At 44.4% G+C, this 26,078-nt stretch overlaps 1 protein-coding gene across 5 annotated transcripts in view; it reads left to right on the top strand.

Annotated features, from left to right (window-relative positions):
• Positions 1 to 26,078, top strand: part of RIN2 (Ras and Rab interactor 2) — a 76,979-nt gene that overhangs the window by 38,198 nt on the left and 12,703 nt on the right. For 4 of the 5 annotated variants that reach the window (XM_068407174.1, XM_068407173.1, XM_068407181.1 and 1 more), the window contains exons 3-8: positions 996 to 1,090; positions 9,117 to 9,309; positions 10,200 to 10,311; positions 12,844 to 12,916; positions 15,740 to 15,831; positions 18,897 to 20,027. In XM_068407174.1, coding sequence (XP_068263275.1) covers positions 996 to 1,090; positions 9,117 to 9,309; positions 10,200 to 10,311; positions 12,844 to 12,916; positions 15,740 to 15,831; positions 18,897 to 20,027 — 1,696 coding nt within the window. The remainder of the gene's footprint in view (positions 1 to 995; positions 1,091 to 9,116; positions 9,310 to 10,199; positions 10,312 to 12,843; positions 12,917 to 15,739; positions 15,832 to 18,896; positions 20,028 to 26,078) is intronic. The other variant, XM_068407190.1, reaches the window with a different exon arrangement.

Genomic DNA, 26,078 nt, shown 5'->3' with positions numbered 1-26,078 from the left:
TTCTTTGAAAACGCTGCTGTGCTGAGCTGCCTAACGCTAGTGGGACGCAGGGTCACGTCCTGCGGGCGACTATGAAGACCGTTCCAACTTGGACTGGAAAGCTGGTTCTGCTTCGTCTGACAGGGTTTTCGTTTGTTTGCTCTGAGGTGTGGGGTGGTGCTAGAGGAGATGGCGTCACTGCAGACCTTTTCTTTAGGTTTCACTACAGGCAGGAGAGGTGGAACGCTGCCAGGGTTTGTCCGCTGTCGTGGTGTGGTGTGCCAAGCAAACTGATGCAATTGCTGCAAAGGATGTCCAAGGCAGCCGTTACCTTGCAGGCTTCATAGTTGGTCTCTGCCCAACAAGACGTTTCCCAGACATCTGGCTAGCAAATGCTGTATTTCTCAGGATACAGCCCTAGTGCTGATCTCGCCCACTCTAAAATGAGTTGTTGCCCTCGTGTCTGAAATTAGGATTGTGTTCCACCTGAGCTGAAGTGTTACAAGGCAGTTCTCTTTTAATTGAGTTGTTCTGTTCAAGTGCAGTCCAAGACCTAATGTGAAAAGCAGCAGCTCATTTCCTTCTTGCTTTGTTACTTTTCATCCACCACAATATTGTAGTGCTGGCTTAGTGTCCGTTCTGAAATAACTCTTGCAGATGGAACTCTTCTAATTATATTTTTTTCTTTTTATTTGAGAAAGTAAATGCTACAATCAATCAAATAATTTAGTTCTTTTAAGCTGTTGTATAATATATTGAGGCTGCAGATTTAATATATTTAAATAAAAAAGCTAGCCAACCTGGAAGGTTTTGTACTGGCACAAAACAGGAATTATTCTTCCTCTGAGGACGATTATAAGTGGCCCCAACCCTTACTTTTTCCTTTGCAAGGGGAAGTCCACATAGGATGCGATTTAAAAAAAAAGTTTGTAATCTCTGGTGACTAAACTTGCCCGGGCTTCTTTTCCACGCCTCTTCCACTCACTTGACGTCATACTATTTTTGTCCCTTTCTAGCTCATTGACACAATTGCCTCAGAAATCGGAGAACTGAAACAGGAGATGGTACAGACAGATCTCACAGTGGAAGATGAATCTGCTGATTTGCGAAGGTGATTAAAACGTTTATTTTCATAGTTCCTGGAGGTGTACCGTGACAGGAATGTTTTCATTATGCTGTCGTCTTGGGTGGCTTACATCCTAGCACTTTTCATCCCAGCAGCTTAGGGGGTGTAGGTAAATCCTGCTCTTAATTCAAGGAATTTGCCTTTGTGGAGGAGGAGTGCCCAGAAATTCAGTTGTTCTGTGTATTTGCTTTAATATCTTCTAAAAGCAACTGAACTTCACTTCTACTTCCTTGTTGCAGACCTTGGATACTGATGAATGCCTAAAGCAGGAAACTACTAACGTTATTCCCATTGTCTATGGCAATGAGCTTTGCTTTCACGCTGTAAAGACTAAAAATGTCCATTGCTTCAAGGGGCTCTGTGGAGATTCAACATACAATAACGTTATTTATTTATGTTCTCAGGTTAGGAAGTAAAATATTGACTGTTACTAGCTGATGCTTTTGTGGGTTATGTGTTTAAGTTCACTTGTATGTGAGTATCTTGCACATAAAAAAAATGAGGTAGATGGGGCCATTTCCTTAACCTTAAAATGATTTGAGATGCATAAAAGTTCTGGCTTTTTAAAATTTATCATGCCACGTAGGTGTGGACTGTGGAAATCTGTAATGTTAAACTTGTACCTTTCAGTGGGCATAGCGGGACCGCAGCATTTTGGCTTTGCTATGGCTGTTGTGCTTGATTGGTAATGCCTGTTAAATTGACATCTGGAGGAGACTCAATATTTTAATCATTGTGTTAACAAGCAAACACATTTTTGTCCTTATTGTTGAAATATTTGTTGCAAGAGGAAAGCAACCGATGCAGACGTTCTGTTTTACCTGACTGCACAGTCTGGGCCAGCTCTGGAGCTGGTGGGCTTTGTTCTTCAAAATAATAGTGGATAATAGTTTGTTACTTAGAATTACATCCATGGGTTTTAACTTTTTTTTTCTTTCTATAAATACTTTTGAAATGTGCTAAAACTTGCTACTATATATATTTAAATTATTTAAATGAAACATTCAGCAGCACCTTTGTTGCCCAAGTGGTAAAGAACATAAGACAGCTGAACTAATTAAAGTCCTTGGCTATGCCCTTGGTTGCACATTATTAAAGTTTTAAAGCTTTTGAAAGCACTTCTTTTACAGGGGCAGAAAGGATACTTTCTCCATTTCAGTGGATTCAGCTAATTAATTTCAATGATCATTAGCTAATCCTCAGTTAAGAAAAGGCTTCTTGTATCTTTGAATATACCATATGCATGAAAGATTAAGATCTACTAGTTCTGAAATCTTGGTGGGAACACTTAGATGGAAACAGCCAATTAAATCTCCCCATTTTACAGATCCAGAGGATTTTTTTTTAGATTTGTTTTTTTTTTAAATTGAGTTTGCTAATTTTGAGTGCAAAATGTATTTTGATTAAAATATGTAAGCAAAGCTAACATAAAAAAGTGAATAATGCAATTTCCATGACTACTTAACTGAATTCAATTTCATATTGAAATAATGGGCATCTGATAAAAAAAAAAGAAATTCATTCTTTTCTGTCACTTTTAAGATTATAAATGTAAAATATGAAATCTGCATAAATGACTGTATGACTGCATAATTCTGAACTGCATGCTTCTATGTAAGGAGGAAGTTGTATCAAAGTTGGTATAAATTATATAACTAGTTGTGCACTGATATCTTTTGTTTATATAGAACTACAGAGCAAGATTACAGTAATTTCAACTGAGATTTTCCAGAATTCTTATTTAAAGTGGACTCCCCACAAGGATGTGTTTACTATCATAACTTTATTTCTTTGTAGTTAATTTAAAACTTTGTAATTAATGTAGGTTGATTTTATTATTGTGTGTTCTGCTGTTCGGAAGTTGGTATCTTGATGTGGCATCTGGATTTGCATCTAGAGAAACTGGACTGTCTGTTTTCCTTGCTCGTTTTTCACCTTAGCACATATCTGCGTGCACCCAGGACGGTTTCGGAAGGGCAGCAGTTGCTGGAGCTCTCAGCTGTGTTCAGAAAAACACGTACATGAAATCGTGTGCCTGCAGCCTCAGTGTTGTGGTGTGGGGGTTTGTTTGGTCTTGTTGTTTTGTTCTTTGGGGTGGATTTTTTTTGTGGTCGTGTGGTGACTTTCAGATTTATACTTCTCCCCCGAGTTATATTTTGGACTTGTCTCCCCTTTTTACATCTGTGGCCCGTGTAATACCAAGAATGATTCCAGTAACTGGGCCTACAGCTTTGGCTTGTGAGCATGTAAAAGCCAGGCAAAACAGGGGCTTGCAAACACGTGCCTTAAGTGGGGCGCTCACGTCGTCCGTTTCAGTATTCCATGGTGTTTTTCCCAGCACAGACACGTATCTCGGTAATGCAAGTGAGTGGAGTTCTCAAAAAAGGGCATAAATGGGATAAATTCCCAACCTGCCCTGTACTGGTGACCTTTGAAAGGGTGGCTGGAGAGCTGCTGCGTGCAACAGCAGCCCAGGTCCACGTAGGATGGGGGAGCACATCTGACGTGGCTGGTGGCATCCAGGTGGTCTTTGAGGAGGCACTCGGTCTCCCTCGAGGGCCCCAGGACCCCGGCGTGTCTGTTGTCTTTGTGAATGACAGAGAGGGGAAGGCTGTAAAGGCCCCGTCTTCCTGGGGCGTTTGGTGCCTGGGAAGTGATTCAGGGACGCTTTGCTGGCGGTGGCAGCTGCTGCAGCTTGTCCCCTTCCTGCTCTGTTACCGTGACAGAAACAAGGGCACGACTTTGCTCCCTCCCTCATGTTTTGCACTGGGCAGCCCTCACACCTGTGTCTTCCACATTTTCCCACAGCAATTATTAATGTAAGTAGCATCAGTAGGCGAGTATCCAACAACCTTTTCCCCAGCAGCTTTGTCCTGTCCCTTCAGCTGTAATGGGACGGAGCAGAAAGTGACAGTCCAGCTGCTGAGGAGGGGAGGTAATGCTTGGCAGATGCTTTATGCCCTCTCTCAGCTGGCGCTTGATAGGACTGTAGAGGCTAGGGTGGTGCAATTAAGGCCTGATAGATTGCAGGATTTACAGAAATCCGGATGCTTTTGCGGTGGGGAGCCAAACTGGGTTAACTGGGGAGCCTTTGCTAGGGCTGGAGCAAGGTTCACACTCATCTGCAGTTTTAGAAAGATTCGCTTTACCTGCCTGTTGCTGTTCTTTTTGCCCTTGTGACTGGGAAAGAAACAAGAGGAATATTCCTCGCTGCTGAGTAACAAGGGAGTGGGAGGGCAATGAGTCTGGACACGGAGCTGTGTTTTGCAAGCCTTTGCACCATGGCAAGGCGCTGGCAGCAAGGCTCGTTAAGTTGCATCGCTGGGGAGATGCTGAGCATCCTACTGCCATGGGCAAAGAGCAGACCTCTTCTTCTCTCTGTCCCTCCGCCTGGGTAACACCGTCCTGGTGTGCAAGTACCCTAAAAACAGAGGCCAGTCCAGGCAAAAAATGGAGTGAGGAAATGTGGACGCATTCAAGTGCAAGTTAGGGTACTTATCCTCATTATAGTATCAAGCCTGGTCTCTCGCTATGACCTTCCTCCTGGCTAGTGAGTGCATCTGGGAGGACAGGCTACACCCAGGGCTGCTCTTTCGTTTGGGCTGATAACCAGCCTTCTCCACGGTGTGGGAGCAGACTGAATCCCTCAAGTGCTGATGGTCATCTGGGTCCTTCCTGCAACTCCGCTCATAATCTCAGAGGGTGGGTAAGTTCTTCCACAGAGGGGAGTGTGCGTGTGCATGTGTAAATCCTACAGCAGCTGGCTTAGTTTAATTCAACACAGCAAACCCGTGGAACAGCACTGGTCATCCTGGTAGGATGTGCGCCTAAGCTGGATGCACCTTCACTGGGGCCATGGTCCCAGAGAGAGAGAAGTCCATTCCTCAGGCCAGTGTTTGTCAGTGCAGGAGGCTGGGGAGGTCAACGGTAGTTTCAGAGAGCCGATTAGCTCGTTGTCCCAAGTCCCACAAAAAAATGGGAGAAATGCTGGAAGTTTAGGTTTTACAAGGTTAGAGCAAGAGGCATAGGTAGGATTTGAGAGACCACAAGAAAATCACTGTAGCGAGCGGGAGGGCAGGAGCATCCGCTTCATAGATACGTGATCGAGGTGTATGTTACAGCCCGGTGGGTGTGAGAGAGGATCATCCTGGTTACAGGCTTCAGCCTGTTCCTTGTCCTTTTTACTCTGAGCTAGGTCTAATCAGGATGCAGCACGGCACTGTTTATCGTGGCAGTTACCTCTGTTTACTGCCCACATGCTTATGAGTGTTCTTAAATCTAAGGAAAGTTGTGTGAATCGTGTATTTTCTTTAATTCATTGTGAGTTGTGTTGAAACTCCTCTCCCACTGGAGAGGAACCGGTGTAGTACCCCTGCATTAAAGTAGACCATCTGTGAAGGCTGATTTGTGTTTTGATTTTGAGTTTAATGTGTCCTAGTCAGACTGTCTTTTATTGGGAGTCACTGTAAAAAACAAACAAAACAACCCCAAACGCCCAAAAGTAAAACCAGGAGAGAAATTTAATTGTTGCATAATATACAGCGTGTTTTGCAAGCGTTTAGGTTACAACTTCTTGTTCTGTACGCTTGAATTAATCAGGTGATTGTGAGGAATTCAAATGGTTCTTTCCATGCTATTGTTTCCAAAGAAGTTACACACACATCCCAGTCCCAAATAATTTTACAGGCTCACTCTAACGTGTGACAAATTTCAAGAACTCCCGTGTGTCAGGATTTGACTGTGTTTAGTGCCCAGATCATTAATTAAAATAATTTTAAGAATAAAAACCAAGCTTGGACTGTGATGCTCAGTAGTGCTAGACCGTTTCAAATAGGCTGTCAAAACAGACCGATGGACTTTTGACTGCATTTAGCTCCTGGGCCTTGGGAAGTGGCTTCTCGTAGGTTGTACGTAGGTTTGCCAGATGTGTTTTTTCCCAAGCTGTGCCCTTGCCAGAGTTCACCAGGTCTGATCTTTCTCTCTGCCTCTTTCTTTATTATTTGGATAGGAAATAATTTTTTTAAAGTGTTGTTTGTTCCTAGTTTACCTTCCTGCAGATTGCAATAACATACTACCACTGATCTAGCTGAGGTGCATCGGGGTCGTTTGAACTGGTAGTGTTTAGGAGTGGCAGAAAGTCTCATCATGATCAGATACTCGTAATCTGTGGCTTGTTTCTTGAGGGGGCAGAAGCAGCTGCAACAAGGAGGTGCAGGTATGTCTAGGTCAGTAAGGTGTGGGCTCAGAAGCTGCATTCCTCCTCAGATCTCAGCATGTGGGAGGGATTGTGCTTGTGAGTACCTGGAGGTTCCAAAACCCAACAGCTCCCTGTTCAGATTAGTCTTCCGATTTATAACGGTTTGGGTGTGTTTGACAACATTAAGCCAGCCATACTGAAGAGGAACACTGTGACCCTACATACATGTGTAAACACTTACTAGCTTTAGGTTGTTTCGTGGTAGGAAGCAGTGCCAGTCCTTATAGTCATAGAGTCATAGAATGGTTTGGGTTGGAAGGGACCTTAAAGACCATCTAGTTCCAACCCCCCTGCCATGGGCAGGGACACCTTCCACCAGACCAGGTTGCTCCCAGCCCCATCCAACCTGGCCTTGAACACTGCCAGGGAGGTGGCAGCCACAGCTTCTCTGGGCAACCTCTTCCAGTGTCTCACCACCCTCACAGTAAAGAATTTATAGCTGATACCAGTCATGCACCTTCTTTTGCATGTGATGTAACTTCATTTTGTAGGCAAAAAATTTTTCCCTCTCAGACGTATTCCCTCTGCAACATGTTTGGTTTCCACCTCGTGACCAAGGAATGGAAATAAGCTGTACCTAGTTAAGCCCACAGCCAGCGTCAATGTATAACTTGCACTTTGCCACAACGTTTGTAACGTTGCTAACTGGCTCTGAAGGTGAGTGGAAAGTTTCTGAGCAATATTTACTGGAGGTACAGCTCATGAAAACGCTTTTGTGATTCATAATTTGACTATTGTGGAGATTCATACATTACAACAGTAAGTTCTGCAGGGACTGTGGTTGAAAGGGGAACCCAGGATTCCTATTGCGGCAGTTTCGGAGCCCTGTCGTAACTGGTGTAAGCGCTACTTCCCTTCTGCACACAACACGTTTCTGTGCATTTTGTGCCCCTTGAAGGCGTATTGGCAGTTACTGACAGCTTTTGGCACTCGGGGAGGGAGAATCACCTGCATCTTAGATGCCTTGCAAATCTAAAAGGCATCACATCATAAATAAGCAAATAGAGAAAGAGTCCAAAAAGGGAGGGACACACAGGTGATCTGGTAGTGATAATTAATCCAGGTAATGAAAAGTTTGCATGATTGTGCCTGTTCTTATCTGATCGTGCAGTGAAAGTTCTCTACCCCATTTACTTTCCTTTCTAGCCCTGCCCAGAGATGCTGCAAGTTGCTGACCAAAGCTAGAAAAAAGCAGTTAGGTTGTTTGGGGTGGTTTGTTGTTTGGTTGGTGGGTTTTGGTTTGGGGTTGGGGGTTTTTTTTGGGCCGGGAGGGGCAGATTTTTCTGTTTGTTTCTATGTATTCAGTGCTCCTGCCCTTGTGAAGTCTCTTCCCACTTGCTGTGGGTACGGTAGCTGGCATAATGGAGGTGGTAAATGCTGTTAATGATGCTTACTGCCTGTCCAAAATATAAAGTTCAAAGGAGCTGCGAGACAGTTTGTGGTGGAGAAGTGCAGCTGCATTGCCCTCTGCCGCTCAGGGCCTCCTGTGCTGTCAGAAAAGGTCTGTAGGGAGAACGCAGCTCCTGCGCCTGACATCTCAGCGAGTCAGAACTGGAGCTTGCAGGGTGTTTGTGTCTGTGCTCAATGCTGTCATCAGGAAGCTGTTACCAGAGTAACTGCTGTGGAGTGATTTCTAGCACTGGAAGAATCACAGGATGTACTTCTGGCTCAGAAATGAGGAATTTGAACCAGCAGCACACGTGCGATGGTACTGGGTGTTCTGTATCACATGAATGATGGTGAAGCTTTGCATAACAAAAGGAGTTCTCAAAGTATTCCGTTTATTTGGATTTTTAATGCATAACAAGTACCTGTGGCCTCCAAGGACTGTACTTCATTACTGAATTCAGCAGTAACTTTAGCTGTCCTGCCCCTAATAAATTTTAACCTTACATTAGTTTGCCACATTCACACTTAGCTTAGCCTTTATTCCTCACACAGGAGTCAATGCAGAGCCAAAGAATTAGGAGCGTAAATATACAATTCCTTACTTGCTTCTGATCCTGGGAAGTGTAGTACTAAAATGTGAGGTAAGGACCTTTCATGACAAAATGGCGAATATGTAAATATTTAGAGAGTTTAGAGCATGGACCATAAACAATTACTACCACTTAGGATGATTTCTTAATGAAGCTGTGCCTTAGGGAGGGTTATTTGTGGGACTTAACCTTTTTTTTTTAAAAAAAAATTTTATTGTCTTTTTTTTTATTATTTTCTTTGTTCTGTTTCTTTTCTCCTGACTGAGGTCTCTGACAGCTCATTAGCAGAGGGGAACAAAGATGCAGAGGGGAACGCAGCTGCAAAAATGACAGGGCTGGTGGAGCAGAGACAGTAGTCTGGAGATAGGATGAAGTGACGCTACTTTGTGGTCTTCTGTTGTGAAAATAAACCCTACAAGCAAACGGAGAAGGTGCTTGTGTTTGGTGCAGCGATCGCCAGCAGGTGGTGGGTTGCTCCATTGTCAGAGCATTGAACAGATTTTTCTGAAGTGGTTGCCAAATTTCAACAAGCTAATAGAAGAATGCTAAGGCTTATCTTAGGGCTAGCTGTTAAACTGAGGACAAGTGGAAGAAAGAAATCTTACGGATAAGATAATTTTTTGTGTATACTAATTATATGAATTCTCAGTAGGAGAAATAACAGTCCAGGGTGCCAGCAATGCCCTTAGCTTTGTGATAACTCTGTTTGCTGAACTGAGTGACTGTTTATAGGAGGTTAGCGTGTCTAACTTTTTTTTTTTTTAATTTTTCACAGTCTAGTAAAGGACATGGATAATGTCTCTCCTGAGAAAAATGATGTAAAAAGCTGCCCCCGGGACTCTGGATATGACAGCCTATCCAACAAGCTAAGCATACTGGACAAGCTCCTCCATACTCACACTGTGTGGCTGCAGCTTGGTCTGAATGATGCTGAAGCCGTGGAAATTCTGCAGGCCCAGCCTCCTGGGGTAAGAAGTTACATTTCAATTTATTTGATGCAAGTGTTTAAAAAAAAACAAACACACACCAAAAAAACCACACACAAAAAACCCCAAACAAACAAACAAAACCCAAAACACACCAAAACACTCAAACCAACCAGACTAAAAACCAAACCAACCAACTGACCAACATCCCACCCCCATTTCTTCTGTTCCTTGGGTAATCCAGATGAGGCCTTCCTGAGCGCTTGGCAGCTGGACCTGTTGGAGTGTGACCCATTACCTGGGCTGATACATTGGGGGACTAGTTTGGGGTCCTCTGGAGCTGAGAACTGGACTGCTGCAATTACAGCTCCACAGCTGGACCTTGCTAACCAGGGTTGTATGTAACAGATGTTTTTCCCCCATAACAAGAAAGCAATAGATAAATGGAAAGTGTCAGCATTTTATCCTCCACTGGTGCCTGCATTAAAGTTGCTAGGATGGAAACCAGGCCCTGTCTGCTTGGATGAGGCTGATGGCATGTTTCTAATGCTGCCTCCGTCCTTGTGTGAAGGACTGCATGAATGGGCTGGTGGGACACAGGAGCCCTCCATCATCAGTCTCCTACAGACTCTGCGGCTTGACTCAAGGCCTGGGATTTGCTGGGTGTTAAACTGGAGAGCTCAGAGAAGGGCATAATGGACTTGGTGTCATGTGTCTGTGTTATACAAGGGTGAGACGCTTTTCTAAATGTTCTCCTGCCATTTTACACCAAGCTGTTGGACCTGGTACAGTAACAACCGAGTAAAATTTTGAGACGTTTTATATAGAGCAGAGATTATGAAGTTGTTCCAGTTCCTTTTGTCTATAATCTGTCTCGATTAAGGCATCTGTGATGAAGCTAAAACCGTGTCCTTTTGCCTTCTCCACAACAGATATTTCTGGTTAGGAAATCTGCAAGACTGCAGAAGAAAGTCATCTCTCTGCGCCTGCCCAGTGACTGTGGGTCCTGCCTAAAAGAATTTGCAATAAAAGAAAGCACATACAGTAAGTTGTGAGTTACGTTCTTTTCAGCTCTTTGTCACCCTGTATGAGCCAGGAGCACTCTGCATTGGTGGAACCCACAGCAGAAGATACCCAAAGTCACGCAAATAGTGTCACAGACTGCCTACAGTGCTCTCTGCGGGGGGCTCTGCGAGTGGGTCAGGCACATCCTGGAGAAGGGAAGGTATACAGAAATGTAAGTCTGTGCTGGATACAACTGGAACATTTCTGTTATGTACCTTGCTGAATCCAGGATTCGTTGTTATTATGGGCAGGTATCCTCTTCTGGAGAAACACTGTCTGCTGTCAATGAAATGTCATTGCATTTCCTTGTACTCGGGGACTGTTCTTGGAGGCGACTCTGTCACGAGCTTGCTCTGTCTACACACTTGTGTGTGGTGGGTTTTGTTGTTGTTTTTTGTTTGGTTTTGGTTGGTTGGTTTTTAGTGTAATAACGAGATGGATTTTAACCCTTTGGAACTGTTTCTGATGCGAGATCAATGATTTTTCTTTTTTAATTCCAACTATATTTGTTTTCTAATAGAAATGAGCAAATGTTGTTAGAGTTCCAGTCAGTTTCAAAACAATACTGCCCTCACCTCTTTAGAGGGAGGGTGTGAAAAGTACGCTTGAGATACAGGAATGAGAAAAGGAAGCTGCAGCTGGTGAGCGTATGTAGTGTGGAGACTGCAAGTGGAGCAAATAGTTCATTTTAACAAGAAAGTGAAAACTGGAGAAAATCTGCAACAACTTCAGTTAAACTTCCCTGAAGCAGAGGGTCTGTAGTGAACTTCTATTTCTATTAGTAAACTGAGATAATTTTTGTTGAGTTTTTCCTTTTTACCTCTCCCTTCCCTGCCCCCAGCAACAAAAAGTTAATTCCATGTGTCTGGTTTTGGTTCCACTTACAAACAAGGAGAAGAGAAAGCTATGAATGATAGCTGATCTAAGTGTGATCTAAGGCTGTGTTTGTAGGCTTGTTACACTAATGAATTCCCTCTCTCCCATCTAGAAAATAAAATAATAATATATTGTCTTTCATGAATAAAATTTTACCGCAAGGGGGAAGCATCTACTGATGCTTTTACTCACCAGTCATAGCTGAGGTTTTAATTGTAGTCAGGAATCTGAACACTCATCTTCTCTTAGCCTGCCCCCAGATCACCTGCACTCTTACTGTCTGCATTGTTAGTGTCTGTCTGAAAGAAATCCCTTTTTCTGGGCACGTAAATGACCAGGTTGACCTGTCCTTCGGTGTACAGGTTGGATAAAAGATCAGTACCTGGTTTAAGTTTTCCCCAGGTTTACGTGCAGACTTTGTAGTCAGTAGCCCTGGAACCTGGGCGTCGGGGAGCTGGCCTTACCGCGTGGAGTACTGACAAAACCACAACTTTGCCACTCGCTGAGAAGCGTTGCTGAAGTATCCAAAGCTGCTGCGTGGCTTTTGGCTTTCCCCACCAAGCACGGAGTCTGCCTTGTTTCAGGCCAGATGCCTGAAGTGTCTGCAGCAGTGGAAATACTATCCTTGGGAGATTAATTTCAAAAGCATTCCTCTGCCCATGAAACAGTGTCAGTGTGTGCACCACACCAGCCGTGTGGAGATTCACACCCGTGATCTGGCTTTTCTAACTCGGGGATGGGCTGAAGCAATCACAGACTTCACATCCACCCCTCTGGAGAAGCTGTCTGGGGCTGCAAGAGACCAGCGTTCGTGCGCTTCAGGAACCTGTCTTAACATTACCATCACATTTCAGAAATGCTGTTCCTTCTGTTCTGGTCTCAGTTATATCCAGAGGTGAAAGACTTAGATTGTTTCACTTTAGGAGCTGCTTCTGCTTGATGTTTCTAGGTGTTGGCTGAGATCTGCCACTGGAATCAGAGAGAGCTTAATGTGAGGTGGCAATCACTTTTACGTCATTATTACTGTGGACAAGTATTTATATCAGTAACAAACAACAGTATGAAGTGGGAAAAAAATGAAAGGTATTGCTCATGTCTTCCTCCCCCGCTGTGCAAGGCAATGGCATGAAACAGAATTGTCTGGGGTTTTTTAAAGGGTTTTCAGGTTAAATGTTTTCTTGAAGTGAATGAAAATTTATCATCTCCCATTAGGTGCTAACACATCGGGGGAGAAGACAAGTGAGTAGGATGGAATGCAAGAGGAGGAAATAAGAGGTTTAAAATTAGGTATATTAGTACACTGGGCAAAAAAAAAGTCTCAGTTATTGATTTATTGCCTATTAGCAAAACGTTGTGCAATTCTAATCACAGTTGATCTGTTTCCCAGGAATTAGACCATATGTTTGGAATACAAAAGCAAACCAACCCCCAAGACTATCAGTATATTTTTGAAAATGCCTTTAGCAGAGACATGTACTCCTCCAAACAGTTGTTTTTCCCTTAACCAAACAGTAGCTAGTTTGATGGTGCAAACTTACTAATTTTGTGCAAAAACCTGACATGCATTTTAATAAGCTTTTCTAAGAAATGATGGATACATGTGTGATTCTTTCACTCTTGTAACTTTCTTGGCAGCGTTTTCCTTGGAGGGGTCTGGAATAAGTTTTGCTGATTTATTCAGGCTCATTGCTTTCTACTGTATTAGCAGGTAAGATGGTGTTATGTTCCGAGTCACATTTGCTAGACTGTCTTGAAAAACAGAGTCTCAAGGACTTGGTTCAGCGTGATATTTATGTTGCCAAACTACAAATATTCCTGGGTAGTCTTGGAAGGTAATGGGAGAAATAAGAGATGAGAATTGGAAGCAAGTCTCTGTCTTATTTGGTACTGGTTATTGGAAGGCTGGTGTTCTGTTACCCAGCCAGCTGTGAGGTGTTGCCAACTTGAACTTCACTTTAGCTGATATCTCGTAATGCTTTCTTAACTGTAGCTCATTCAATAAGCACCATGAACTATCTTGCAATGTCCATTTCTTGGAATTGATAGTAAAAAGCATTTTTGGAGCATAATGGAAAAATTTCAGATCACACTGTAGAATATGACAACTGAGAGATGTGGATGTAAATTGTGAACAAAAATGGCCTCGTCAGCTTCCCAGTTTATGGTTCGACTTGTTTTCCAGGTAGTATGCAGAGAAAAAATAGCTGGTGTTTTTTTATTTTTAAGTTGTTTTCAATTTGACTTCAGTTTGCTAGTGAAAACTTCCAGACTGATGCCCAAGCCTTACATTTGTTCACAGACAGGACATGGCCAAACTGCACGTCTGCACATTTTCTGAAGGAAGAGGGGAGAGGCAACTTTGATGGTCTTGGACCTTTTACTGCAACGAGATTGCTAATTAGTGCTGACAGTGGTGACTTCTGGTGTGGGAAACACTCGCTAGGGACGCACTTAGGTTGCTGTGCTTATTGGTTTTGTTTGTGGTGGAGAAGCATCTAGACCCCCTTTGTTACAGGCCTCCGTTTTGCCGAGCTGTACCTGCGTGTGATGAAGGAAGCACTTATACCACATCAGGAATTGGTCAGCACTCGGATGAGAAATGAGCTGAAACTGCATGTAAAAGCAGTTTAATGATGAGAGATTCCTTAGCTTGTCACCCTTTCAGCTCTGTGCTAGCCAGGCTCTGGTAAATTCCCTCTGATGCCTACAGGGAGCAGCTTGCAGCAAGTGTAGATTTCTTTGTATTAGTTTATCCCTTTTCCAGGTTGCTTCGCATTTGCTAAAAGTAAGCCTCTGCAAAGTGGCTTTAATTTTCCTAATGGTATTTCAGTCAGCCAGGTGTGAATTCAGTATCCTGCTGCAGTCAGGCCTCCCATTCAGGACGCCCATACAAAACTGCATAACCAGGCTCTTCACCTGTTCGTTGGTCTGTTCCTTTTCTTGTTGCCCTTTGGGGAAGGGGAAGGAAGGGAAAAGAGTGGCGATCACAACTTAGGCATGGTGTTAAAGCTTTCCCAGTGCATCTTCTTAAACACAACTTTAGCTGCAAACCCATCCACAGGTACCAGTAATAAATACAACTTCAGCTGCAGACCTGTCTGGAGATGTCCGTAAATGGAGCCCACTCTTTGATTGTGGGTATGCTTTTGGAAGCGGATGCTTATTTCCCCATTCAATGGAGAAACATTGTGTTTGTTTGCCTAATGTTTCTTAAGTGGCAGCATCTACCCTGCATCCTTGTCGTCTTCGGGCAGCAGTCTAGGATTGCTGGGGGTGCAGGAGGAAAATGGATAGACCTCTTAGGGAAGCAGATAGGTAGCTATCGTGTGAGAGTGCCATTTGGTACATCACAGCAAAACCAGGAGGATTTCCTAAAACCACAGGGAATTCTTGCACTAGATACCCTGTCAATTTGTATGAGGAGCCAAGGGTTACCTGTCTATGGACTGAGTCCATGATGATGTTCTAGACTCTAGATTATCTGTGGTACAATGTTGAAAGTGTCCTTTCAAATCCTTTTTAGCTAGTGTTATCAGTCTCGTGCGTATGCTTGATTTGAATTTGAGTGGCATTCTGTGATCCTGCCTTTTCAACAAGTTAACATACAACATAGAGAATATTCGTGTGATAAAACCCCACTATCTTCCTGTGCTACAACGATGTCAATTATGCTGACACCAGTTGTATGTAGGATTCCTGTGCTCTGTTTGTTCTCATTTACTCTCAGTTGCATAGGTACTTACACCACAGGTTTTCCAGTTTAGCATGCACTGTTGTTTGAGGGTGTATCGGTACCAACTGGGCAGGCAAGAGGTGTAGTATTGGTTGGTGGTAGTACTCATGCAATGTACATATGGTTAAGTCCTTCTGTCCCTTAAAATCTGTCTGAAAGCTTTTTACCCTGGATTTGGCTTGTGTTATTGTTCATGCATTCAGGCATCTCCCTTTTTAAACATCCATTGATCTTACAGTATGCAGTGAAGAGAAACCACATATGAGAATAAATTATAAAGACTTTCTTAAATGAAGTGTATTTTCAGCCTAGGACAGAGTAGCATCCGAGCTTAGAAATTTTTAGGATAGCTGCCCAAGTACTCATTTAATTTTTTTATTCTGAGAACTGGAATTCACCTTTGAGAGCAATCAACAGCATAGTCAGAAAATAAGAAGCTTCACTGAAGCTTAAGGGCAGATAGCACTTTTGCATCTCAGTGGTATGCTTGTAAAAGACCAGGTGTGAAAGCTTCTGCTGTAACGGGAGAAAATATTGGATGGCTCTGTGGCAATGAGCCTAAAGAGAGTCCTGGGGACTTGGCTGTCATTTGCACTTCACACTGCTTTCCAATGTAAAGGAGCCTTGGGCTTGGTAATGTTTTCACTGCGTGCTCTGTGTTTAAGGCTCTTGCCACCTGCCACAGCTCAAGAAGAAAATAACAATCAGAGCTTAGCCACTGCCAGTGTTGAAAACAAATGCTTTTAAAATTATGGATGTTGTTGTGAAAACCATATTTGTTTTTCTCTTTGACAACAGGGATGTCCTTCCATTCACCCTGAAGTTGCCTCATGCTATTGCTGCAGCAAAGACAGAAGCTGAACTGGAAGAGATTGCTCAGCTTGGACTGAGTAAGTAGCTCTCTACATAGATGTCGTTCCCTGTAGCTTGAAGAAATAGTCTATACCAGTAGGTAGTTCGTATTGGCCAGTGATGATATGGATTTCATTTAGAAAAGCAGCTTCTCGTATTGGGAAGGCCAAACCTTGTGCTTGCCAGATGGTGACCCTGGTGCTCTTCCTTCCCTCTGTGCCTTCTGTGATATTTTTGTTAGTGCTGTTTCCTTCCTTCCTTCTCCTCTCCCCTCTCTGGGCAGCCCTTGGGCAAAGCAAGTCTTAACAATCCCCAGACAGAGGTTTGATGTAGCTTCTCCTCCAAGGGCTAATGTTGGCTGCGGGCTCACGTAGCAGGCACTATCTTGATAATTTGCTGGGGTTGCCAGGAGAGTGTAGGAACTGAGGTTCACTGTTAATAAAGCTTCTGTTCAGATTGACATGTGATCTCAGACTGGTGATTTTTGAGATCAGCGGCTCAGTGCAGTAGTATATTAATAAAAGGAGGAGTGTATACATAGGATCTGCACGTATCCGTGCACATTGGATTGGTGAAATTTTTAAAACAACAAAAGAAAATGCAAGGACATGTCCTTGCATCGCTTGACTGCTGCAACCAAATACAGGCTCATTGTAAAACGTACCTTGAGCTTGCAGGAGACACAGAGCCTGGCAGGAGTTGAAACGTGGCCTCCACCCAGATGAATTGTTGAGCAACTCATGCTAAGGGCTGACTGGCCTCATTTCCTTTTGCAGGAAGGGAGGGTGGACTGTCAGCAGTCTTTGTCCCAGTAGATTTTTGAATCATCTTTGGTTTAGAAACGGATCCTCGCTAAATCAGAGTGTTACCACGAGGCTCTCTAGAACTATTTGGTGGGACTTTACAGCAAAGCCATACACAGGGAAGTACTGCACTGCTTTGCATTTTTTTTGCTGCAGTAGCAATGCAATTAAGGGATTTCTTTTAGAGAGGAGAAAAATGACTTCTGCACTGTGTGTCTGCAGGTTTAGGTAATTAGATTAAAGCATGGATTTTCAGGGGAATAAAGGCAAACAGGGAACTGTTGATTAGGTGAATGTTTGGACAGGAAAAAAAAAAGGTCTGACTGGGATACAGTGTAGTGAAGACAGTCTCCCTGGGACACCTGGAAGCCTTGAAGTAACATGAGGTGAGTTTCTCCATAGGAGAGAATGGTGGTGTTGAGCAAGCTCTCTAGACTAACCACACTGTCTTTGTCCTCAGTACTTGAGAGCACCGTGGCCTACTTGCTGCAGAGTTAGTCTTGCTCTTGAACAGTGTCTGTCTACATTGTGTGCGTTGTTTCTTTAAGCTAATATGTTTGAAAGCTAAGGAGGAGACTGATGGGTCAGTGTCTAACTGTGTGGTTGGTGTATTCGGGATCAGTTACCTACTATATACCAGAGTAAGAGCACAGTTTCTGTGAGCAAAAACCAGACAACAAAGTTGAGATTTTGATGGAGTTTTAGGTGTCCACGTGCAAAAGAGCACACCAGGAAGTCAGCCCTTCAATGCTGTGGACCCAAGAGATGCCTAAAAACTCCCAAAGGCCCTTCCTGTTAAGTGTGAGCTTTCCTTAAGCAACATGTAGGCACAAAACACCCTGGTCTGAACACAGAGGGTTGTAGCTCCTGTCAGAGCTCTGTGATGCTGTAGGCTTAGAGGGAGGATTGCCCAAGGCAGGTCAGCAGCATGTAGCCCAGCAAACCACACCAGGAAGAAGAACCGGTGGTAAAGGTTTCAAGGCTGTTGCCAACCTGTAAGGTTTCACGTGCTGAACATGAGAGGCTGAGAGAGGGAATCTTTTGTGTTTCACCTGCAGCGGCGCTTACATCATGTGTGTTTGCAACAGCACACGTGCCAGGCACGCTGGCCAGTCGTCTGAGGGATCTGCAGGCAGGATGTGAAGTCATGGAGCTGGAAAGCAACAGCGGCATTGCATGACTATGTAGAGAAATATGCCTGTGCCTACGTGTGTTCTCTGGCAGTGGCCTCTCACCAGGGGCCATTTCTTGTCATCTGCCCCATAGGCAAGACACAGCTGTCATGGACCCTGTTGGGGAGTGCTGGGCATTCATGCAGTTGGGCCCGGGTGTCATTGCTCAGCAGCCAAAATGAGGCATCTTGACACTATAGGAAAAGGGGCCATGTCAAGATTGGCAAATTTTAGCAAAATCTCTCTCCTCTGGCATTCCTCCCTTATTTCAGTCCGATCGGTGTCCTCAAGGGCTCGTCTGGTTTCAGCCCTCATACTTTCAGGAGCTGATGGGCTTTACCGTTGACTCAGTTTCACAAACATGCTGATGCTTTGCTGGGACAAGTGTAGAGGCTGCAGCTGAAACTTGCTGTTTTAGCACGGGGTTTTCCACACTGCTGGCGTGGGACTGCACGTTCGGTCTATTTATGTGCTGTCGAGCGTCCAAAACCTCGGGCAAACCGTGCCACCATTGCAAAGGCAGGGCTGCAGGCCAGTGCTCTTAAAGAGACGCGAGCATTTGGTCTGCATAGCTAAAGATTATGTGTAGGCCCACCACAGCAAAACGTGAGCTGTCGTTCCATATGTAGTTTCATTTGCTCGCTATCAAAAGAAACCAAACCAAAATTTTTGTTGCGTTGCCACAGGTGGCCATCAGTGACCATCAGCTGGTGTAAATGAGCCTAACTGTTGTCTTTAATGGAGTGAGCCTATTAATACCAGCTGAGAATCTAGGCTCATTTCTCCTGAGACGCTAGTGAGTAGTTTATGTTCATTTCAGTCTGAAGTTGGTAAGAATTACTGTGTTACAGTCTCCATTCCTTTATTTGATTCTCAGTTTATTAAGCTTAGTTCAGTGGGCTGATTGGAAACTATGCATGGGTCGTGATATTTATAAATGAGTAAGAGCAGCCCCAGGAGTGTAGCATGCAGTTATGTCTGGTTCACTTGGAATTTTTTTCCCCCTTGAATTAATAAAAGCTTGTCTGAATTTCTTAGTACTTGAAACTGGGGATGCTGAGCTGAATGCTCTGAAAGCTATCTGCATGCTGTTTTGCATTCTTACGTTAACGCAATGATGATTTTCAGACTTTTGGAGCTCCCCGGCTAACAGCACCCCCCCAGATCCTTCGCCTCCCCGTAGGCCTGTGCCTTTGGACAGTGCTTGTAAAGACTCGCGTCAGCTCTGCCTTATAAATGGAGTGCATTCTATACGAACCAGAACGCCTTCGGAGCTGGAGTGCAGCCAGACCAACGGAGCGCTGTGTTTCATTAATCCACTCTTCTTAAAAGTGCACAGCCAGGACGTCAGTGGAAGTCTGAAAAGGCAGAGCCCCAGAGCTCAAGACGTGAATGGCACAGCGAGGCCTCGCTCCCCCCCGCCCCGGCCGCCACCTCCTTCTATTAATAGCATCCTCACGAGTCCGCAGCTTTCCAGGACTATAAAGCAGGCGAGCATGCCAGAAACAGTCAACCATAAGAAAGAGAGAGGCTTGGATTTGCTGCAGAATAAACCAACCCCTATTCCGCCTCCTCGGCTGAAGAAGCAGGCTGTTTGCTCAGAGGTGGAAGGTAGCTCGAAGACCGCAGCAGTGACTCGACCTGGCTGCAGCTCGGCGCGTGTGCCCGAAGCTGCTGGCGTTCCAGGTGAAACCCTGCCTGAGCCGGCTCCTGCAGCTGCTCCAAAGACGGTAGCTCCCAGCTCTGAGTCACACATACCGTGGAATGGAGGCAGGCAGAGGCTGAGCGACATGAGCATTTCCACCTCCTCGTCTGACTCGCTGGACTTCGATCGGAGCATGCCGCTGTTTGGCTATGAGGGGGACACTAACAGCAGCCTGGAGGATTTTGAGGGGGAAAGCGACCAGGAGAGCATGGCACCCCCCTTGAAGCCCAAGAAGAAAAGAAACAGTTCGTTTGTTCTCCCCAAGATTGTGAAATCTCAGCTACGGAAAGTCAGTGGAGTTTTCAGTTCCTTCATGACACCTGAAAAGAGGATGATTAAGAAAATTGCAGAGATGTCCCAGGACAAACGCACTTATTTTGGATGCCTAGTGCAGGACTACATCAGCTTTCTACAGGAAAACAAGGAGTGCCATGTTTCCAGCACTGATATGCTGCAAACGATTCGGCAGTTCATGACCCAAGTCAAGAACTATTTGTCCCAAAGCTCCGAACTTGATCCCCCAATCGAATCGCTGATTCCCGAGGACCAAATAGGTAAGAAACACTGTCCTGTGTTTTGGGGGAAGGTGAAAATGTGTGATCTGTGTTTATAGCAGTGGTCTTTGTGCCAGTTTGCAAAGGTGGGGTTGACTTTGCTAGCGGAGTTCGAGCCAGTGAGTATTTGAGTCTTGAAACAAAACAACCCCACGCACCCCCCTGCCCCCAATCACTCTAGCAACTCAGAACTATGCTACCAAGTTGTTCATAAAAAGGTACCCTTAAAATAGCTGCAATGTGGACTTTTTACCTCTGATTATTGTTTTTTTTTTTTTTTTTAGCTGCTGTACTCTTAGCAATACAGAATCCTTTCTTTGCTGGCACACATCTATTTTTCCCTGAATTGGGCTGAAATAGTTCTCGATGCTTGGACCAAAACTGTGCCAATTTTAACCATATGGATTGTAGCTGTAAAACTAGAATTTATTAAAAACCAGTGGCAGCTAAGAGCAGAGAGACTTTTTGTAGCAACTTACTTTTGACATAAATCTCATTCTTCTAAACATTCTCGTTTACTCCTAGCAAAACTGCACTGTCCCTACACTTGAAGCTAAATAAAAAGATATGTGAGAGTTTTAAAAAAACAAACATGTGCAAGAGAGACAAGAGGCTGCTAATCTCGGGTTTTCTGTACCTCTCTGTTACGTGTACGTGTTTGTAAACGGTTGCAGATGAGCTATATGTTTGAATACATTTTAACAACAGAGAGAGACTTGTGTATCCACAGAAGTGAAATCATTGTTGCTGCATAAAATCTGGCTGCCCTCTATCTTGCTGAGTCTGAGCAGTATTTGTAAAAGAGCCTATAAGCCACGTTTAGGAGGTAAACATCCCTCGGGCAGAATACTTTCCTTGTGAGCTCACTTCAGTCCTAATTTGCTTGTTTTTCTCTCGTACCCCAGCGTCACAACAGTTGGCCCGGTGTAAAATTGGCAGATAGTTCTTTCTCTGGGGCTAAAGGGTGATTTTATGTTGACATTTCTGTCTGTCCTTGACCGAGAGGAAGTATTCTCGCACAGCCTCAACTTCATTTACACAAAGCCAAGCAAAAGTAACAAGCACTGCTAAAGCAAAGATAACACTACCAAGAGCGTCCTTGAAATCGAGACTCTTTCAGAGACAGATGAGTAATGTTCTCACGAGAATAATAATATTATGTGGGTGTTTTGTGGAAGAAAAAAATGGTGAATTGAGTGGTGGTGCAGGCGCATTTTTGCCTGGGTTTGTGCAGAGTACTGGGTATTTGACAAATACAGATCTAGTTTGATTGTATTTTGTGAAGCTTAGTTTGACTTGTACTTTTCATCGTAAGGGTGTGGTTGAATCAGACTGTGGGTCTCTGAGGACTGGCAAAGTGTGCTGGCTGCTTTTAAATGTTTCAGTAGTTTGGAGTAGCATAAGCTATGAAATATAATAACTACATTGGTTTTCTTCAGTGACAAGGTCTGGCTTTGATCATGTGATTAAATGCAATTAATTTATAAAGTGGGGTAGTTTAAACAAAGGAAGAACTTGCTTTTGAATCGTCTACTGCCTGTGGCTTGAGCCTGCAAACAACCACAGTGGATCAGGAGCATCAGATGTGCTGATCTAAGCAGATAACTATGTGACAGCAAGATTTAGTCATCCCTGTAGAGAACATTTTATGATGTAGCCCTGCCTATTATCCGTGGGGTTGCTTGACTATTTCAGTACGGAATTGCAGCCTGAATTCTGACTTTGTGAGCGGTCATTTTTCCCCTCTTGTCAGTTTACATTTTGGTGGTGTGGGTTTTTCCTCTCGACACTTTTATTATGTGTGCTCCTTCTGTCTGTCTGTCGTGTGCTGTCCCACGGCGGTGGCAAGCCAGCGTCGGGGCTGCGAGGCTGCAGTCAGGCCTGATGGCTGCCGGGTCAGAGCAGGCCGCAGCGGCCGTGCCCTGCTGGGGACACTTGCTCAACAGCAGCTTCGCCCGCGACTCGGACCCCGCAGCTGGTGCCGGCGGGGCCTGCAGAAAATGTTGGGGCCTCTGAGCTGCCCGGGCCAGTCGTGCCTCTGCAGAGGGGAGCTGGAGCCAGCCCTCGCTCCCTTTCCCACCCAGCAGAGCTGCTGCCGCCGGTCCCCAGTTCGGGGGCAGCCAGGCTTCACCTCATCCCGCCGTTGTCTCCTGAATTTCGGTACGTGCTAGAGCAGCATCCCCCAGGCTTAGCGAAGCCCTCGGTGCTTGGGGCTTTCTCCTGGGTCTGTGTAATGATCTTTGTGATAGCGTAGCTTTTCTTGTAGAGCTGCATCGTGGACTTCCCAGACTCCGGCAAGCAAAAGACTCCTGTGGGAGATCTTTTAAATTTCCCAGACAGGGGACATATCAAATTGTTTAACTTCTGCCAAATCATCGGGAGAATGCGCATCAACGCTTCTAATTATTCCTGCCAGGTGCCTCCTAACAGCACCGTAGGCTGTTAACCCTTACTGAAACAATGGGATTCCCAGTGTTGGGACAGAATCAAGACGAAGGCACATGGCTTTTTATTGTTTAAGGATGAATGCAAAGTATTTTTAAAGTCATCCACACCTGAATATGTATCCACAGAATGAAGACCTGGACTGGTCAGAGGAGACCCTGATAGTCCACAGCTGCTTGAATAGCAAATGTTCAGGAGTTTTTATTTGTGTTTCTTCTTTTCCTGGCTGTGAACAGAAAGGAGTCAAGTTGACTGTCATCACTTCGCCAGGTGATCACCAGGTGGGATCTAACACCTGAACTGCTTCAGTCTCAATGCCCGAATCTTGGCCTAGCCCAAGAAATGACTGGTTTAAATAATTTGGCTATAAGGTATTAACTGATCACGTGGCACGGTGCCTGAACAATACTGCCTGTTATTTGTTTGGTATTTCTAATGCGTATCTGATTTTTAAATACTGAATGTTAAAAGAGGCATGGAGAGAACGTGTTGACCCTTTAGTGGCAGGACACGCCTTGTCGCAGGGGTTTGGGTCTGTATGGAGGAGTTGCAGGCAGACGGAGCTGGAGGTTGTTCAGAGGAGCGTAGCCCGTTCCCCTTGGGAGCCGGTGTGCCAGCCGCTCTGAGGGAGGCTTCTCTGAGAAGCGCTTTTGCCTTTGTATTCCTCTTGCTGAGAGGCAATGTTTTAGTTTTATTCTTATGAGATTTTTGTCATGTTAGCTTTAGGCTTCTTTCCCACTTACAAAGGTAACTTTAAACCAGTCTGCAAAGGACTGGTGATGCCCTTCTCCCACCATCGCCATGACATCACATGCAGGTTTTGTATGTGAACTCTCTGCTTTATCATCCAAATTTTTAATGAAAATACTAAATAGACTAAAGCTCAGGGCTGACCCCCATGGTACCTCTTTTCAAGTATCTGTCTTTTTTGACAGTAAACTATTGATAATTGGGTGCTCAGAGCAGTATTTTATGCACCTGTTCATGCAGCCACCTTATGGTAATTACAGCAAGACAACATTTCCCTTGTTTGCTTATAGGAAAGTTGCATGGAATAGGGTTATGGGTCTCAAAAAGGTTAAGATACAGCCCGCTCCCTGCTCCCCTCTTCTTCACTGATCCAATTATCCTCTTAAAGGAATTAGAATGGTATGCCAATGATTCTTCTTGAAAAACTCATGTTGGCTGGTTTTTAGCACTGTGTTACTTTTTAGGTGCTTGTACATTTGTTTTGGTGTCCCATCACCCTACCCTTTATTGCATCCTGGTATCTTTTCATGTCGAGTTGAGGCCGACTGACGTGTCCCCCAGTGCTCCTCCTTTTATTACGGGAGCAGGGGCATAGGGCAAGTAAGAAGCAGTGGTAAAAGCGCTGAGCAGAGGCAGAGGATTTGGTTTTCCCTTTCCCGACCACCCCTTTGATTTATTTTGTGACTGCTTCATTAAGAGAAGATGTGTGTTTGCCACACAGCCATAGTGCGAGTTTTAATTAACCCAAGGCTGATTAAAGCAAAACAAACCTAGCACAGATAGTTCTGTGACTGATTGGTGTGCTCTGTGTAGGTAAAACGAGGGGAGGTTTACCCTAGAGACCTTTCTTCCCTAGTTGCTCAACTTCTGCCATCCCCACCTATCCATCGCCCACCTCAGTCCTGCCTCTCTTTCCAGGGTTGTGCAGATTATCGTTATTTTTGTGACGGTTCCCAGTCTCGCTCAGGCTCTTACTGAGCCCTTCTTTTACTAATGAATGGTTTGGCCATCGCAGGTGATAAACAGGGCCTGTGTGTACATCCAGGGACTGGAATCTGACAGGTAATCTCAGTGGAATAACAGCAGTTGGTAGCAGGTGAACTGACAGCCTGGAGAAGGTGAGAGCGTGCCTGCAATTTCAGGCAGCGAGGGTTGTAAGGAGGCTGCGTAAGGACACTGGCGGTGACTAATATGTTGTCCTCTCTAGATGCAGACTTGTGTGGTTTGCAGCAGAACAAAATAGCATGTCAGCACAGGATACAGATGTGTTTCCACAAGTCACAGCGAAACTAGCTGGGCTTTACAATTCATTTATCAAAGCATTTCCAGTTCCCCTTTTGAGGCTAGAGGCTAATTATAAGTATCGTTTCAGGAACGCTACATGGCACTCAGCTCAAACGATATTCAATTAAAAAAATAAATCTGAAGAGTGTCTGTTTTGATTTTGGAGTATTTAGCATCCTGGGAAGATATTTGAAAACACTTTGTGTATGCTGAAGTAAACAGGAATTTTTGTTGCCGATTTGGATCTGAGAAATATACAGAGATGTTAACGCAAAGGATCAGTCCTCAGTTCACAACTTAGACACTGATTTGCCTGTGACACCCTCCAATACTTTTTTATGGCCATTAGAAGTTAAACAGCAAAAGCTGCTGCTGGCTGGGAATTGTTTTGTGGGATCGTATCCAGAAACACCTTTCTCTGAAAGGGGCCAGTAACGGCAGTCCAGAAGAAAGGGTAAATAGTCGGATGGTCTGATCCAAACATGCTTATAGGCGTCTTGTGACACTGAACATTGGTCTAAGATGCAGATCACAAGAAATGCTGTCCTTCTAGGCTTTAATAATAATACAAATATTTATATATGCTTTATATTAATTAGGATACATGTGGGTGTTGTTATTGACCGTTAAAAAAAGTCCAGTCCTTACCAATCTTGCTATGTTGTTGGCCGCATCAGCTTGCTAGAATTTGCCACTTTTTACCTGAGGGCAGAACTCTGTTGTTATTATGTCTGTGATGAGAATTCATCAGGAAGAAGAAAAGATTGTGTGTTGGTTTGGGTTTGTTTGGTTTGGTGGTTTTTTTGGTTGTGTTTTGTTTTTTAAAACAACAGCAACAACGTGTGACACACTGTCATATCTTAGTCACTTCCTTGTTTGCTGGCTAGTTCTGTGCGAGCATGCTGCACTAAAATGACAGTTTCTCTCACCCTTACCAAGCCGAGGCAGTTAGCATCTCTTTGGAACCACAGCTATGTGTACTTTATTTCCGTTGTATCCTGTTAGCAGTAGTATAGTCACTGAACAGCACTGAAGGATGCTTTACTAAATATCCCACCCTATTTTTATTTACCTGATGGTGTTAACAGCCCAGAAGCCATTAGGAACAGCCTTCAGCAATAAGTCCTTGGATGCTGTGTGGAGCTTTGAGCACAGACACGTGAGTTATCTGCTCTCTTCCTCTGTGCTGCTTCAAATCGATTTAAGTTCCCGGAGAAATTACGCAATGTGATTGAGTAAATTTCAAAGCAATTTCCAGGCGCTGTTTTTGGAGCCTGTGACGAATTGTAAATATGACAGAACACCTCCTTGCCATCTTGCACAGCCATAAACACTCTGTGCAGTCTGTGGGATTCATCTGTATGGGAAGCTGTGGAAGTGGCACTGGCTTACTAAGGGTTGAGGGCAGAAGACTGAAGGCTTCCACTTCTTGCCTGCAGATAACAAGCCTGGCCCCAGCCGAGGACTGGGGTTCTGTGGAGGAATTTCCCCTCCCAGCAGCATCCAGTTCCTGTAGCCTCTGGGGAGGGACTGCTTCTGCAGCTCCCTCCATGCTCATACTGCAGGCAGCAG

Source organism: Nyctibius grandis, chromosome 1 (assembly GCF_013368605.1).
Source record: "Nyctibius grandis isolate bNycGra1 chromosome 1, bNycGra1.pri, whole genome shotgun sequence".
Lineage (NCBI taxonomy): Eukaryota > Metazoa > Chordata > Aves > Nyctibiiformes > Nyctibiidae > Nyctibius > Nyctibius grandis.
Note: the sequence above shows the minus strand (reverse complement) of the source record. Positions and strands in the feature narration are given on the sequence as shown.